The 18,047-nt window shown below is 39.8% G+C and overlaps 1 protein-coding gene across 2 annotated transcripts in view; it reads right to left on the reverse strand.

Annotated features, from left to right (window-relative positions):
• Nucleotides 1-2,863: 2,863 nt before the first annotated feature.
• LOC110068919 (coadhesin-like) overlaps nucleotides 2,864-18,047 on the reverse strand; it is a 29,279-nt gene continuing 14,095 nt past the window's right edge. Inside the window, exons 14-28 of one of the 2 annotated variants that reach the window (XM_089281087.1) lie at nucleotides 17,576-17,743; nucleotides 16,796-16,963; nucleotides 16,106-16,663; nucleotides 15,121-15,681; nucleotides 13,949-14,500; nucleotides 13,145-13,309; nucleotides 12,527-12,688; nucleotides 10,293-10,429; nucleotides 9,347-9,488; nucleotides 8,881-8,940; nucleotides 7,394-7,484; nucleotides 6,656-6,849; nucleotides 5,870-6,158; nucleotides 4,779-5,280; nucleotides 2,864-4,330 (exon numbers count right to left, since the gene is read on the reverse strand). In XM_089281087.1, the coding sequence (XP_089137213.1) occupies nucleotides 4,298-4,330; nucleotides 4,779-5,280; nucleotides 5,870-6,158; nucleotides 6,656-6,849; nucleotides 7,394-7,484; nucleotides 8,881-8,940; nucleotides 9,347-9,488; nucleotides 10,293-10,429; nucleotides 12,527-12,688; nucleotides 13,145-13,309; nucleotides 13,949-14,500; nucleotides 15,121-15,681; nucleotides 16,106-16,663; nucleotides 16,796-16,963; nucleotides 17,576-17,743 (3,782 nt within the window). In that variant the 3' untranslated portion in view covers nucleotides 2,864-4,297. The remainder of the gene's footprint in view (nucleotides 4,331-4,778; nucleotides 5,281-5,869; nucleotides 6,159-6,655; nucleotides 6,850-7,393; nucleotides 7,485-8,880; nucleotides 8,941-9,346; nucleotides 9,489-10,292; nucleotides 10,430-12,526; nucleotides 12,689-13,144; nucleotides 13,310-13,948; nucleotides 14,501-15,120; nucleotides 15,682-16,105; nucleotides 16,664-16,795; nucleotides 16,964-17,575; nucleotides 17,744-18,047) is intronic. The other variant, XM_089281086.1, reaches the window with a different exon arrangement.

Here is an 18,047-nt window from a genome sequence, read left to right on the forward strand (position 1 = left end):
GTGCTACCCGCGCGCAGGAAATAGGTTTGTTAAGTGTTGAGTGACTTTTTTCGTTTTTCCCCTCTCGGTAGCGACGCGACATCAACCAGTCAGCGAGTATCAGTGTTATTCAACGGCGTGGCGTTTATTGGAGTAAAGGATAACCCGTACTTGCTTGATAACCAATCTTTTTTTGTTTAAGATAGCCGTCTGCCTTGGGTTTGGCCCATGGCCGCAATGCTCAAGACCTTGGGCACAGTTTTTCCCAATAATGACTGCAGCCCGGGATATAAAATATCTATTTTCTCTTGCGATTCATTTCAAGCAGTAGATTATGTTTACCAATGATCGTCGTCTGTTACCTTGCATACGGTGGTTGCGCCCGTAGTACGAGCGGCAGTTAAAATTGAGCTGTCCTACGGAAACGACACGATGAAATGATCCAACAAGATGTTCCCGGACATGGCTTAAGCTAGGACTTGTCAATCCCGAGTCCAACATGCCATTAGTCCATCGCTCCTTTATTCTTTTCCAAGCGAGTTTATTACATGTCTTCTATAGTCAAAACCAGTCCCTAACAGGATACTTTGTCATACTTTTCACTGTTTTATAGGGAATTTATTTTACCAAAATAAATTAGTTTATGTAGCTTGTGACGTACCTAGACTCAGTACTTGGTTGCAGGGGGTGTTTCTGTCATTCGGGATATAGATATCGCTAAATGTGGTCCACCTTCTCTTTGGCGCCGAAGCTGCGCTATTAAAGGGGCGGCTGCTAAGCTTGCTTATATGGCGGCCGATTTGAATCTTTCGAAGAGGTGTCTTCAGAAAACATGTTCAGAAATCCAGAGCAGAAAAAACGTACTGCGCAGCTTTTTGCGAATGCGTAACCCTGCTTGTGGGCTCAGGTAATGATGCAGGCTACATTGGTTGGATAGAATGGCGGCCTGCTAATAAGCTACGCGAGGATGTCGCTCGGTTGATTTATTTATATTTGGACAAGCGTGAATTTTTTTTCAACATTTCACTGTTAAGAAAACAAGGCTCCCATGCCTGGTGAGAGGCTCTCTTGCTTATACATTCAGTGGTGTGCTTAAATGGATGCAATATGCAAAGAGCTCGAGTGCAAATATGCAAAATTAATGTGCAATGTGCAATATGCAACTGTGTCTTGGCATCGAAATTTCTTGTATACCGCGAGGAAATAAAGGATTCGGAAATCTTCTTTAGATTAATTTAGTCCGGAGAAAATTGATTCCTCACAAACACAACACACAAGCTTTCCATTAAAGACGTTAAAATGTTGCCGCTTTTCGGAAAAATTGGGAAGGCATACGATCGACGAAATTTTCGCCATATTTTCAAATTTGGAGCCTGGCGCGCGGCAAAATCTCGCGCAAGCTTATTACCTTTTTCCCGCCCTGAAGTTTAGAAATGATTTAAAGTGGCTCCCTATAGTTTTACGATCGCACGCGCGCTGACGACGAAAGCTCAAGTAATCTGCACGCGCTCGAAGGAAAACGTCAGTGTTTTTCGATATTTTATTACGTCAATATGAGCACAACAAGCAAAACTGACAGTGAATTTTCTCGCGTTTCCTTCGGTGAAATTCCGTAAAACTTGGCAGATTGGTAGTAAATGTTTTACTTTAGTCGGAGCTCGTTTTTCAGGAAAATCTATAAGACCAGTTTTCTCGCAGCGGTAAAAGACGTAAATTTGCAAGAATCGAAAAACCTGCCTTTCCAAACCCTACTTTTTTCGTGTTTAAAATTCGTATTCCGCAGGAAGCGATATGCTGTGAAAATTTGGGAAGATTTCACCGAAGGAAATTCAATAAAATCGCAAGTAAAAGCCAGAAAAAAGTAAAAAAACATATTTGTTTGGGCATTTATAATTCAAGACTAAAACCAATAATTTTAACAGAGATAATAGTTAAACACTACTTAATCATTGCTTATTACTTGTAATTAGTTTGAGAGAACTGGGTGTAAAAACGAATGCAAAAACGGCATTCAAAACATAACACTTGCGCGCGCAACGCCATAAGTGATTACCCTATGGAGCCACCTTAAGGCCACTTTATAATTACAGAGGTTGATTGAAACACCAGTCAGCCTTGGACAATGTTTATACCATCAGGGAAATAAGATGAAGACAAACTCCAATAGGAAATCCAGCGATTAAAGTTTTAAGTGGACAAAAACCTTATACTAGAATAATTTTAAGCATATTACAGTCCTTTTTGTATTTTCTACAAGCTTAAGATATGAATAGTTGCCTGAGATATCACCACAAGCAATTTTCCATGAAAACTCGAAAAATAAATTACATTTTTCAGAGAAATTGAGCAAACACAGGTAAAATTTCATCATCCGAGTTTAATTTCACCAGTACTTCCAGGTGTTTCATATGAACTTTAAAAAAAACTTTCATCTGGTGTTGTTAGAAATGATTTCTTTTGAGAAGATATTGAAAAAAGTCGCACAGAGGTTTGATATACGATATAAATAATCCACTTGTTACTCGAACATGCGGTTGATTTTTTCTTTTAAGAGAGAAAAGTTGCTTGTAGTCGTTTCACTGTAATTATCAACTTAGCTGTAAGCTGATTGCTTAGTTTTTTTAAAAAAGTGACCTGGGTTAATTGCCGTATCTCATTGGAAAGGGTTTTTTTAATTAGTTGCTTTCGATGAAGTTGAGTTGCCAATCTGCGGGTGCAGCTTCTTTGGGAGTGCAGATATATATCCGCTGGTTTTTACTGTATATCAGTGCTTAACAGGTATTTCCACTATTCAGCGGAGGAAGCAAGAAGGGAGGAAAACGGAGGATAGAAAGGCAGGGTGCAGAAGGAAATATAAAGGATAAAAGACAGCCAATCATACTACTTCGATCATAAACACCCGATTTATTCCAAGGAAAAATATACATTCTACAGCTACAAATAAAACAAAACTTCTATCAATACATTTAAACTATAAATTGCATTATAAATGCGATGTGATACCGAATCCAATAGATCAGCAAAACATGTTCCATCTAAGCAGAGTATTTGTAACTGATTTAATCGAATAGTTCCTGAACTCTTAATTTAAGAACAACGTATTTGAAAGTACTTGCCACAGTTCGTCATGTTAATGTGATTTCTGGATGCCAGATGAACAACACATTGGCCTCAACAATTTACAAACGCATGCCTAGATGTTGGGTACTAAACCATACTTGTTCTCTAGAGCGACATTTTGGATAATAGCTTTCACTGATTAAAAAAACCACACACCCTTTTTTCCTCTCTCTCTGCTTTATCCATGTATTTATTAAGAAAAAACCTTATAAGAAAGCTCAGCTTGTGTTCTCACACACTAACACCCCTATTTCTATTAAACAATTAGATTGTAAGCTCCAGATTTCGATCGCGTGATAGTTGACGAGGACGTAGCTGCGAATAATCTAATTGTTTCAGTATCGACTAGTAAATGATCTATGTCCTCTTCAAAGACACTTCGATCACACAATGCTAGGCTACGCACTGTCCACTAAACAATTAGATTATGAGCTCGAGATTTCTATCGCGCTTTATATAATAAGCCAAGTTATTCTCGCATTTTGACGTCATCTGTGATCTATTACTGAACAGACGCACGGCAACATGGAATCTATTTGTTAAATAGTTAACGAGGGCGCAGCCCGAGTCAACTATCACGCATAGAAATCGAGAGCGAATAATGTAATTGTTTTAGCATAAATCTACTAGTTGTTCAAACCTTTATCTAAATCCTCTCCACAGACACTTCAAAAAAGCCAGGAAGTCGCCGTCATTTTGTTAACAAGGGCATGCTTCTACGCTACTGATCACTATCTATCACAGAAAAGATGGTGAGTAGCGTAGCCAATAAAAGAAAAACATTTGTGATAGAACGCTAGTAGATTTATTTTAAAACTTGATAGAAACCTGAAAGACGTTTTCTATTTCTTAAACTGTATTACAAAAGGGGAATTTACGTGCACCTTGATAGTCTGCAATATGTTGCAATCTAGTTTTTGCATTCATTTCATAGCTTTTTGCTCTAGAAAAAGCACAAATTTAATTAAATATAGTAAGAAGCAATTATTTCACAACGGGAAAAAGATTGCGCACAATCATTTCTCAAAGTGACGTTTCAAAGGTATTCTAATGCTAGAGACCCAAATTCAAATGATCTTGCATTTTTTTCTTGTAAAGATCTCATTCAAAGGAGAAACGTTGTTTCTTGACCGCATCTAAACCACTGCATTGCCAGGAAAATTATTTTTGTGTTCTTCCAGGGGAAAATAACTTGTTCTCAGATTATCCGGCTGTGCCTGACTCCCTGAAACTTAACATGGGAAACAAGAAGAATGAGTACAAAATTACTTTGAAGCTTTCTCAGTGGAAAAAAGAACCATGTAACAACGTTTAACAACAATAGACCAGCCACACTTCCAAACTTTTAATTAGAATTACAGCTTAAAAGTATGTAATTAAGATAATCCATGGCAAATTACAACCATAAAGAATTGCGTTTTTCTGTCCAAAGTGGATAGGTGAAAGTGAGGTAAATTGTTGTCGTCTATAATAAATAAACATTAAGCACTTAACGACTGGCACAAAGGGAAACAGTGAATTTTGAAGCCGATTGAGGGTCGAGGAGAAAAAAGAAACTATTTGCTTGACGCCGACGTTGATCTCCGTTTTTGCGCCGACTGGCACGATAATGAGGCACAATAATTCAGGCTAACGAGAAGGCCTGGAAAAAGAGGTTCTTCACTGTTGTTTTTACTCACCTCGCTGTCAGGTTGTATTTCGGTATAGATCGGTTGATGCTCCACGTGGATCTCCCTAAAACCTTCATTCCTCAACTGACCGGGTCGTCTTCCTCCCCGGGTATACCACTCTTCCGTACGGTATCCTCCATCATCTAGGTAATAGACGTTACGTCCCCCGTTGTCAGCCGAGAAAGACATTTCCTGTTCCTCCATTCCGTAGAGTTGGCTAGATCCCCGACGGGTATCCGGTGTCCCGATTCCTCCAATGGCCACGTCGATGGTTCCCATCTGAAATCTCCCGTCGGTCACGTCAACAGATTCCTGGCTTGTTTCCTTCATTCTCATGTAGCCGTCACGACCCATCTCTCCTCTTACGACTTGCTGAGATGACCCACGCCGTTGTTCAAACATGGCATAGTTGGAGGTGGAAAGTTCATCCGCGCTTTGAGAGCGTTTTAATTCCTGCCTTCGTGCACGAGTTTGTGAAGGCTCTGATTGCTCCGTTACAAATTCTTGAGATCTGAAGGAAGCGAACCAGATAAAAACGTTAACATTTTGCTCCGCGTATAGCCTAGCTGATGGATTAAGACACCGCTAATATATTTACACGAAGTACAGAACGCAGTCACTCATGTTTCAGGTACAACAACACAGTTCCGTATATTTTAGTCCCAACGAGATGTGAAGTATTTTGGTTGATTGGCATTGCATCCTTTTTGCTGATTGTCAAAATAATTATCTCAGGTGATTTCCATTAAACACGTCTTAATTGTGATTTCAGGGAATTTGGTGATATCTAAAGATAACATTGGAATATATTTTCCTCCCAGTGCTAGCCATTAGCATTAAGATACTGTGATTACTGTTACTCTTTTCTCGAAATGAAAATATTAAGCCCGTACTTAGAGCAGTTCGTGTGTGTTTTTTCTCGCTTAAAATATCGAGGTTTGGATGAAACAACTGAAAACTTAAAAAAAAAAAGCTCGAAAATTTGACGTCGCTTCGAAATGACCAAACTGACGTTTATTTGCCATGACTTCTTCAAGACCGTCCGAGTTGTAAAGGGAATAATAATAACTTTAGATGGTCTTGAATGCCTTTAATGGTACCTCATGTAAGCTCCATTATCAAAGGCAGAACTTTGTTTCTGTTCTGTTCGGTACGACCATTCTGCAGAGGTAGCGCCAGCATCGCCTATCGATGCAGCAGTTTCACTCTTGTGACGTCTCCTCTCAGTAGACCTGTACCCTGTATCCGTGGAACTCATTGTCATCATTTCCGCGCCACTTTTGATCTGTGCGACCTCTTGAGAATACTTTGGTGTCTCCGAGTGAACTTCTTCGGCGGTCACGTGCTTATCTTTGGTTTCGTCAGTCTCGATGCCGAATTGGATGACTCCTAAGACAGTCGCATGAAGAGAAATAAGTACATTCAACTTTGCTCAGGTGTACAGGAAACGATTGAAAAAGATTCAATGGCCAGTTCCCGCTCTGAGAAGCGCCCGCAGGGTATCATGGTAGTTGTGTTCATCAAAACAAATTTCCAGTCCAAGATGATTCCCCGCAGACGCGTCTCATGGGGCGAATTGGGAATTGCCAAAGTTGTAATGACTAGAATATAGTGGTGGACCCAAACTTTCAAGGAAGGGGTCTGGAGGGGATCGGATTGACGGAGGTACCCTTTACCCTGGGAGCTTTTTTCTCAGAACCTGAGACGTCAGGTGACCCCGCTGCCCTATTTCCACTGCTTCCCTATATCGGCTGTTCCCCTAAATCAGCGACTTAAACAGAGTAGGAAAAAACGTGATGAGATGACTTCAGTTGATCGTATGATAGTACATGCATGCCATTCGAATACAAGACACACACTAGAAAACGTAATTAGCAGCATTGTACCTAAAGGCTTCACGTCCTCTGTCATCTCTATGGACACCTCTTGGACTTCATCTTCAGGAGTCTTGACTCTGGGCACTGTTGGTGCCATAGCAGCGGCTGGCAGCCTCCACGCTTTATTGCCGTCTTCTTCAATAAGGTAACCATCCTCGGAGGACGTGTCTTTGAAGGCAGCCAGACCCTTTCTCTTTTTTCCTCTGGCGAACAGAGAAAAGATATGAGGAAACAGAGTCAGGAAACACTGTTGTTGTGATTGTTAGAGTGAATCCTATGTGTCTTAAGTTTAACACCTTTACGCTAGTACAATCGCATTCTATTTCTTTAATCCAGGTTTACTAAGGCGTACGTTTGGTCACGTATAACGAAACTTTACGGCTATTGGAGGAAACAACCATAAAAATGTCACATTAGGATTTGATCTTCTTTTAAAACACATTTAAGTTCGGCTGTGCAAAGCAATCCTTAGACATTTTGTTGGAAAACTTTATCTTCATGATTTGTACTACAGAGGCATTATGCAAATGTCAAAAGGAGACTGGGTTGAATTTCAGGTTGGTTCCCTTCTGGTACTGGGACTTGGCTGGCTAAAATATCTGATATCAAGAAATAATCTTGGTATATTTGAAACAAAGATTACAGAGAACCACATTGTACATGTAGTTTGGACAACTAGGGGCCCGGAGCCTTTTGCTTCTCCATTCATTTGTCGTGAAAGTCAACTAAACCCCATTATCGCCTTACTTGTTGCAGCAAACGTGCCAACAGCAATAATACAAACAGGCCAGAAGAAGGAGAAAAGTAAGGATTCCAGCTAATATCCACAAAGCAATCACTGAAAAAAAAGAAATCACGTCACATCATCATCATGTTTGTAACTAAATCATCCACATCATATGCAACGAAAAGTCTGCAAGTGGCCTCTAATATATTGTATTTTTTGTTTGGTGTGGCACCCACGATTGCGACCCGAACACTTGTAAGGTGACCGTGCTTCTAAAAATGCAATGGGTAAGGAATTGCATACACATGGTAAAACGAGTTAGTAATGTAATATCTCCGTGACTAAACAGACAAAATTCCTAGTTTGAATTTCATCACAGAACATGGCATTGAATGAGAGATGATGTAACCACTGGACAACTTGAAGTGATGATAAAGATGGAAAATCCAAAATAGTGTTCAACAACATGAGAGGCTAACTAGTCTAGCATTGTTGAAACTACATAAAGTGACCTACATTGTATATCATTGTGGGAACGCTTTGGTTGTACAAGAGTTTAATGAGATCGCAGAATGAGTTGATTGTTAAAGTACTTGACAAGAGAGATCAAAACTAATGTCAATCGACCTTTCGATGCATCAAGCATCATTCTCAAGGCTGAGGTCGCTTATGTCAATGTCAAAGTTGCGATTTAAGAGTTGAGTTTGAAATGGATTGCATTCCAGGGTGCGTGAAGTATGTATAAATGTACTAATCATCAGAAAATAACTTCGCGCGGATTGCGTCAGACGGCACGCTGAGTGATGATTTGATTGGAATTGATGGTATTGTCACCTGGATTTTGTCAAATACAATTTTATTACTTAAGGTTGTCTCTGGGCAAAATGCTTCAAAACAATATAGAAAATTCCACAACTTACCACGGAATAACCCAATCAGTGGAAATTCTCACAACGATTGGACATCAAAGATAATGTAAGAAAGGCAAACAGCATAATATAATAATCTTTTTCAGTGGAACTCTATCGGTATACTAATGAAAATGCTGCATTCTGATTGGCCGAGCTACTCATATACTATGAGCCGTTGGTGAGCAGTGGCTGGAGGTCGTATGCCAAATAGCGATGTTTTCTCGTCTTTACGAAGTTACGGAAAAACATTTTGATACAAATGGATAATTAATTTTCTGAAAAGACTAAATGAAGGACATGAACTGTTTCGTGTCTTTAAAATACTAGAAAATGTTGAAAAAACTGATGAGCGCGAACACAACAGGAAATTCCAAACGACAATTCGGTCCGCGCGATTTTTCTGGAGCGCAAAGTGAATACAATGTACAAAAACAATTGGAGACTGTTAGCTGAAGAAAATTTAGGTAAGAATTGTACCAAAACAATTAGGTTATTTGCTCTCGATTTCTATGGGGTGATAGCTGATTCGGCCTTCGATCTTATCGGGTATCACTTCATAGAAATCATCTAATTGTTAAATACTACATTATACTCACAAATTCCCTGCCCCGCGTCATCATCGTCAGCTGCAAAGCCTTCCGTGGGTGGTATGATAACTTGGAAAGAAAATAAATACAGAAAAAACATGAAAATGGCATCTAGCGCTACCTATTTTTTAGTCTGCAGTCAATCCTACGGCAGGAGTCCTAAAGAAAACGACGACACGCCTATATGCCTTGTGTAGGACAGCACGGAATGGGACAAACCCTTAGGGAAAGATCATCCGGATCCACACATGGAAAAATCTCATTTAGCAATCAATCAAATACACCTGGATAATTTGAGAACTTTTTAACAAAATCAAGCGCAATGAACTCGGTCTGATTAAATACTTATTATCTGAGATATGTTGCGCCGAACAAGAACATGTCTGGATTTTGGTCATTTCGAATGAACCTTGCGTCACCCCAGCGAGTTAATAAGTTCATCTTTCTTCATGCAGAAATATTGATTTTTACTCACCTGCAGAACAACCAAATACCGATGCTTGCAGGCAAGGCTGTTCGTTGAATGAGATGGGATAGAATCGGACATACTGAATAGGTGTGGTAGCGTTTAATTTGTTAAAAACAACAGAACTTGAATCTTTGTTGCCAGAAAATACCTGAAAGGTTCCAAGACAGTATTTTTTTTATCAGTTTTCAGTAACAGTGCTCTCCAAATGAACTGTTACTCACAAATAAAAGAAGCACCTATTTGTGAATTTTGACAAAACTACGGCAATACTAACACTCAGCCTGGCATAGTGTAACCGATTAAACCAAAATCTCTCCTCCCAAAGATTGTCTTAGCTTTTGTTGTGAGTAATAGATTGCCTGGTCACACTGATTCCTATCGTTTAAGTTTAACTGGTTACTTAGAAAACGTATCTTATCAGTTAAAAAAGCTTTAGTCAAGATTGAAGGTTGATCAAACAACTGAGAATGTTTCTTTCTTATTCATTAATTTGATCCAGTGTTCCGTTTAGGGCTGGAAATTTTCGCGAAGTTGGGAACAAAAGGTCACGATGTTTAAAATAAGAGTAAAACATAATGACAATACATGAAAGGCGGATAAAAATAAGTGTAAATGAGTGTCTGTGGAGTAACTAAAACAACATGTGAATTTAAGAAATAGTTAAGCGCGAAATTAATTCCAATGCCCATTGGTTGGTATCAATTTTGAAGTCTATACGAAACGTTTTGGTGACCATTTAAAGGAGTTATATCGAGGACTACTCTGGTACGGTATATTGCGCTGTGGATGGTGTCACGGTGCTGATTTGAAACTTTAAACTCAGTGGGTCAAACGCTGGTTTGTAACGACAGTTACAGAGTAGAAATTCTATGTGGAACTGCTTGTCTCATGGTTCAACTTTAGACTTGGAAAATCTTAGTATAGAGCTCAGGTATTGCCTTACGCAACGTACCCTAGTTTGTCCACCTTGCGTGTAGTTGACGAAGGATGAGCCATCCTCACTGATCGACAGGACATAGCTTGTAACCCAACTTGGATTACTTTCCTCCTGACCTTTGGTGGCGACTTGGTAAACTTCCACTGTTTCTCCTGTATTGGTATAATAACAGCATTGCTTATGATTATTCCATGTAATTTAGCAAACTTGTTGGATTTACTTCTAACATATTAAAGGAAATCCTGATAATATCCTTATCCCTGTTTAGTGACTATTTCAAATCTTTAAAATAGAACTATTGTAGGTCAGATCAGAGGAGGTGGAAGAGGTTGTTTGCTTGAGGTGGAGTGCCTGGGTATCGAACAGCATCATAAGGCATGATTTGCCTATTCTCGACTCGTCGAAATGTATATTTTCTCTGATTCCCCTTCTCGTATAAAGAGGCATCAAGGTAATAACAAAACCTAAGACAACAATTAAGTATTAAGGTGGCTCGATCGGATTTTTGATTAACGATACCGTTCAACTTTGAGCGACTAGAGCACCACCATTATCAATCCAACGGAAAATCGAACGTCACTAGTGTTCTAGAGAAAGATGAAAGTTTCAAATAAGGTACATTTCACCAAGATCTAAGTTACCATAGCAACGAAATAGCGCCATACCCCATTTTACATAAGACCGAATAACTTGCCACCAGGGATAATTTGGGAAATACGACGTCGCGATCTCGGACTTGACATAGTTGTCTTAACGATGACAAAAATTTAAAAAAATCTTTAAGAGCGTTTTCGAGAAAATTACGAGTGAAGTTTCAAGGCGTCAAAATACAACAAAAACAAAACTGTTTTAAATGTTATTGCAAACTATGTTCACAAGACTTGACTAAATGATATCCTAGTCTTAAATGAATCTTATAACGTCTAATTACCTCGAGTGAAAATCTCGGAGAAATCGCTCCGTTTGACTTTCAGAAACATTGGCTTGAATATCAACTAGTATAGGCTGTTATTTTGCTCTTTATCAAAAACTGCCCCTAAAATTCTTAAATTGGGCGGGAATTAAAAACCAGTCGATGAATTTTTTTTTTTAGACTTGGCCTTCAATGAAATTAATCCATATTCAACGTAATACCGGAGTTTCAGATAAATTGAAACATTTTAAGGTTGCTAACTTTCAGCGTCAACTCAGGAAAATACGGCGATGATTTTCACTCTTGTTGTTTGTTGTCTTCATTATAATTTTCTTTTGTTTCGAATCACCATGCTATTGCACATTTCTGTATATCATGAATTCCTAAAACGCGCGATTCCTTTCCGGCGACTTTCCCGTGGCGTGCTAAAATTTGTCGAGTTAGCACTACAATAACAACAAAATATATGTCACACTTTCACTCATCTCGCGTTAACGCAGCCACGCCGAGGGTAAGCGGTGAGCGCAAGCTGGAAATCACTATGCTGTAAGTCTTGTTTACGTTTTACAAGACGTATATTTTATTGTTATTGTAGTGCTAGCTCGACAAATTTTAGCATGCTTCGGAAAATCACCGGAAAGCAATCGCGCGTTTCAAATTATCTGAAACTCTGGTACTACGTTGAATATGGATTAATCTCATTGAGGGCCAAGTCTAAAACAAAATCATCGACTGGTTTTTAATTCCCGCCCAATTTAAGAATTTTAGGGGCAGTTTTTGATAAAAAGCAAAATAACAGCCTATACCAGTTGGTATTCAAGCCAATGTTTCTGAAAGTCAAACGGAACGATTTCTCCGAGATTTTCACTCGAGGTAATTAGACGTTATAAGATTCATTTAAGACTAGGATATCATTTAGTCAAGACTTGTGGACATAGTTTGCGATAACATTTAAAACAGTTTTGTTTTTGTTGTATTTTGACGCCTTGAAACTTCACTCGTAATTTTCTCGAAAACGCTCTTAAAGATTTTTTTAAAATTTTGTCATCGTTAAGACAGCTATGTCAAGTCCGAGATCTCGAAGTCGTATTTCCCAAATTATCCCTGGTGGCAAGTTATTCGGTCTTATGTAAAATGGGGTATGGCGTCATTTCGTTGCTATGGTAACTTAGATCTTGGTGAAATGTACCCTATTTGAAACTTTCATCTTTCTCTAGAACACTAGTGACGTTCGATTTTCCGTTGGATTGATAATGGCGGTGCTCTAGTCGCTCAAAGTTGAACGGTATCGTTAGTCAAAAATGCGATCGAGCCACCTTAAACTGCCCATGCCTACCTAAGTCAATTTGCAGATATCTGCCGGCAACTCGTGGGCTAGCACACCAGGCCCGCCGGGATGAACCGGGGTTGGAGGTGTCCAGTCGTGCAAACCTTGCTGGTTGGATTGCAGACGAAGCACTGTAGTTTGTGTCGTTGAGTGGGACTCTTTCCTGGCATCCTACAAAAAGAAACAATGATGAGAGAGAAGAACTCCATACACGCTGTCTGGGTCACGTGTTCCCTTATAGGTACGAGAAGCAGGGAACCCAAACATTCGATGCGTGACTGCCCCGGTTAAGTGATTTTGTTGGGCTGTCAGAGGTAACGAAAATCGACCGTTTTTTCACACTAATGGTAGTAAAGGAAACTTTTTAGTCTACCAGAACTATGATAGAAACAATATCGTTACTTATCAGTAGTTTTACCTAAATTGCAGCTTTTAATACCACGTCTGTTTGATTTTCACATACTTTATTATCAGTTTAAGAAGGAACTTTAACGTAATTAAAGATCACAAAGTGTTTATTTGTTTATTCTCCTTTACCTGAATGAAAGAATACCTCCATCACATTTTTAAAAGCTGACCAGAACAAAGGGCTCGTCGTAGTTTACTTTTGAGAATGAGGTTACCCACCTTGACAGTCTTCCGTGTTGCATTCTCTTACTTCCAGCTCGGGACCATCGCATCCCAGTTCTGGAATTTCACAAATGCGTGTACGTCTTCTAGTTCCCGCCACTCCAAGATAGCGGCATGTTTTTGAACATGTGCTCCACTGTGCCCACTGCCCATAACCGGAAGCTGTAGAGGATTTAAAAAATATTGACGTCTGTAGTTGGTTTCCTCCTTCATTTTTTAGGGTTTCTAAGGAAACTTAGGACTAATTCATTTAAGTGTTCCCCAAATAAGGGCTGCGCAAACGTTTTGGGACGCCGTTTTCTTGTGTTGTTTCAGTATCTGTCTTATATTTATTGCATTATTTATATTATTATATAGCACAGTAGGCTTAAGTTATTGCCTTCATAGACTAAGCGTTGGCCTTCCTTTTATCCTTAATATTACGTGACTGTACGACTAAGTTAGGTAAACTATTTTGTACGGAACCTAAAGAGAACACTGCGAGAGCGACTTCTGAATCTCAATCCTGTCACGTTCTTAAAGTTCTTACTCTTCCCTTTCGCTGACCAATTGTTTAGGAGATTATTGGTTAGAGCTTGTTATGAAACACCTGACAATTGAAAGCATACACTTTCTCTATTATCCATTGAGGGTACGTACGTTAACCTAACTTATGCTGCTTGAAATGTACTTCTCTTGATAGTTATTGCTGATATGCTACTGTTCGACGTAAAGAAATGCAAAGCAATCTGGTGAAATGAAGTTTATGCTCCTTGACTACTCCTTTACAAAATTATTAAGTGTTAAAGAAAACCAACTTACTTCTTAAAATGATAGCCATGATCTCCTTTGCTAGTTCATTTGGGTCTTTGGCAATTCCCACCTCAATAATATTTCGCTTTTCCTCCGTGATTATTTGTAATTCTTTGGAATCAGTCGAGCTTCCAACGCCAACACATATGGCCAAAACACCTTTGTCTACAAGGAAGACGGCGTTCTTATTCAACTCCTTAGCTGTATTGACAGTTTTTTTGTCCAAAATCACTACCACAACTTTTTTGGCGTTGGGCCGCACCTGCTTCAACTCGTACACTTTCGATACGCTTTCCAGCGCTTTGGCCAGGTCAGGATCGCCAGATTTCTTTGGGAGGTTGCTTATTACGCGAATCAAGTCGTCTTTGTTTGGGAAGGTTCTTGAGAAATCAAAGTGCGTTGTTGGCGAGGATCCAAAGACAATGACGCTGTAGTGGATTCGGGTAATGCCGTACTGCTGGATGATTCTGTTTACTGTCGACTTCATTAAGTTGAAGGTTCTTTCCGAAGAAACAGAAGTAGCGCTGAGGGCAAAGGTCAGGTCGATTTCTGGAATGTTAGCTGAATCAGAGAAAAACACAAGTGGTTTTTAGTAATTGATGTAAGTAAGGTGTGTTTTCGAGCATTGTGTGGATCATCAAATTGGGGTCCAAAATTGGTGGCATGAAGCATCTAGGAAAACAGGGTATATGTTGTGGATACGAGGCCTGTCCATCTCAGGTATCACGTTTTATATCAGGGTCCACATGAGGTAAATTGCTTATCTTGGCTGATAACACATTATGGATGCAGTGACCTCCTAACCCCTGGTTTTGTGATCGAACTCACATCGCGGAACGTAGAGTCTACTGTTATCAAGTCTAGCTATACCAACGCATCTTTTGCAAAATTATCGGTACTTCATGGAACAATCTTGGGTGGGAACTTTGAGAGACACGAAAAAAAAAAAAAGACGTAATGAAGCAGAGTAAAGATAAGTATGTGTTAACCACACAGCAAACTTGCTATAATTATTTTCTGTATTTGGTGCCATACCGTGGAGTTTCATCCAACCAGGTGAATCGTAAGAACTTTGTTACTCGTATAGTTTGGAGGATGCAATTAAAGTACATGGCTTATTGCTCATAGAATCACTAGCACCGACCCATTACTCGTATCATCACCAGCAGAAAGCCACTTACCTTGAAGCGCCTTAAACATGATTGTCTCCGCTACAACCACGGGTCTCTTGGTGATAAAGTCTGGAATTCCAATATAATCACTCCTGGTGATGACCACTTTACTCATCTGATTACCAATCTGATCGACTTTAGCTCCAAATCCCACCGACAAAATAAGGACACCACTTTTTCTTAACCTAGCAGCGAGGGCAATCAGTGCATTATCGTTTCCGCGTGCTACAACATCCGACAACACAACAAATGTTTTGGTGGCATTTGGCCTGGACGTCTTTCTGAACAGTGTTTCGGCCTCCTTTAGCGCTTTCTCCAGGTCTGGAGTTCCAGGCACGTTGGCGGTGTTATTCACGGCTCTTATAAGATCTTCTTGAGTGAACTTTGGGTTGTCAAATGTAAACCTTGTGGTGACTTTACTACCGTAAACGATGACGCTGAACCTGACTTTCAGTACGCCATACCGATCGATAATGGTATTGATTATTCGCTTCATCAGAGTAAAAATGTAGTCAGAATCGATTGAGGCTGCACTTATGGCGAAGCCGACGTCAACGAGTGGAATATTGCCTGGGATTTAAACAGAAAATGTCAATGTTATTGGGATTGTACTGTTATCTTACTTTTTATAGTTTTGAATCCAATTTTGACATAGATTAACCTTTACATTTCTCTATCTACAAAGCTTAGTAGGAATTTGGCAGTTGAGCTGATCTTACTTAAGATAGCATTAAAGCGGATAGCTCAACATTTAGTATCCAAACAGCTGAAGAGCAGAGCAGTAGACACAAGTTAGACAGATAGATTGACAGACAGACAGAAAGACAGACAGACAGACCGACTAGACAGTCAAATCTGGAAAAGTCAAATGGACAGACCGAGCATTATTTACTTGACAGATATTTCTTTGATTATACAAGCAGTAAACGAGTTATAGAATTTTCATAAGATGGAAATCTTAAAATAAGACAGTAGTATCAAAGTTCAGCCTTACGTTTCAGGATCCTGTCCATAATCCTTTCAGCCAGTACTGACGGGTTGACATTCAATCGTGCAGATATAACATCCATGGGATTAGGCGAAATAACGTTTAGTTCACTTCGTTCCACAGCTTCCCCTATCCCAACAGAAATCACCAGAACTCCTTTATCTTCCAGCGGTCTTACCGCTGTGGCCAAAGTATTCGGACGAGCACCAGAATTTTTGTCCGTGATAACTACCAATACTTTTTTGGCACCAGGACGTCCCACTGTTTCTTCGAAGACTCTAAAAGCTTCTTGCAATGCACCCTTAAGGAACGGTCCGCCGGTAAGGGCGGGTTGCCTATCAATAGCCGCCTTGAGGTCACTAGCACTAATGGGGAAGGTCTTGTTGAAATTAACTACCCTGATAACAGAGGCTCCATACACGATGATACTGTAATGTACTTTGTTGACGCCATATGTGTTAATGAATGTCTTGATTGTACTTTTCATAAGCTCATAGGATTGCACCGAGTTCCCCGATGTCGCACTCAGGGCAAACACTAGGTCGATTTTTGGTATATCGGGATCTAAAAAGAAGGATAAAGAGAACAGAAAATAAAGTTTTCTGAGTGAAGAGTTACTAATATAACACTTCACATGGTGAAAGGAGATCAGTTATGACAAAGGACGTGTATCAAATCGCAATTGAGACAACTTGCCTACGCAGGGTCCATTGTTACAATCTACAGTTTCCAAGGCGACTCCTGTGCAGTCAGCTCCGCCGCCCGAGGGGGATGGTTTGTTGCAGGTTCTTGTTCTATTTCGTTGTCCTGGTCCACAAGCGGTATTGCACGGGAGCATTGTCCATTGAGACCATTCACCATCAACTGTAGAGAGGAGAGGGTGGTGAGTTCGAGAAACGCGAAAACCAGTACAAGTATTTATACTGCAATATTACAGCTCTTCTTAATTCCTGCAACATTAATAGATTGCACCCCTATTTTTTTTTCAAAGGTCGGCGATCGTGATCCGGACCAGTCTTTGAAGGAGCAGGATTGCTCTTTAGCGCCGATTCTTGATGTCAGTATCTGCAGCATGAAGGGACCCTAAGAGTTGTTAAACCGCCTTGAATTGATGGGAGTAGTTCCATCAACTACGCCCAATACACTGTCACAGTTTCACCCATTTATATTTCTAGGTGGAGAATAAAGTGTCTTGCCCAACTGACACGATGCAATCTCCATCTTTCGGTACTAACCAGAAGGTCAACCAATTAAAGAAGCTTCTATTTAGCGTAGCGGAAAGATTATAAACATAGCCAACAGAGGGGATAGGTAAATTTCTTCATTGTAGCCTATACATCACTCAATCCCGACTTTTTTTACTGCTATGAAATGCTCTTTTTCCTGTTTCATATGGAGGTTTTTGTAGTAACAATTAATTGATTGACGTTATTTATGGCAAAAATCAACATCAAAATCAACATTAGAGTAACATACTTGTACAAGTTTCTTTGTTACAATCTATCGTTTCCATGTCATCACCCACACAATCATCTCCACTACCCGAGGGGGGTGGGTCGGTACAAGTTCGTGTGCGGTTTTGTTTTCCTTTCCCACAAGTAACACTACACGGAAAAGTGGTCCATTGCGACCACTTGCCGTCAACTACATGGAAAACAACATCATTAAAAGTAGAAAACAAAGAAACAAAACAAAAATAGTGCTGAGACAAAGTTCAAACTGCAATCTCTTAGCTTGTCTCAACTACCAGACGTTCAAGGAGAGACCATTTTGTAAGTTAGTCTTTTAAATTGCTGCCTGTAACCCATGTTAATTTTCGCCAATCGTAGCTACGCTAGTTCGTCTTTCGCCTATTTTTCCTCCGTTGGTGTTTACTAACCTCACCGAGTTGGGAAATCGTAAGGAAAGAGACAAAAATGTAACTCCGTTTTAGAACGCAGGCTCGTTT

This window comes from Orbicella faveolata, unplaced genomic scaffold (genome assembly GCF_042242905.1).
Source record: "Orbicella faveolata isolate gen_17 unplaced genomic scaffold, um_ofav_v1 contig_48, whole genome shotgun sequence".
Lineage (NCBI taxonomy): Eukaryota > Metazoa > Cnidaria > Anthozoa > Scleractinia > Merulinidae > Orbicella > Orbicella faveolata.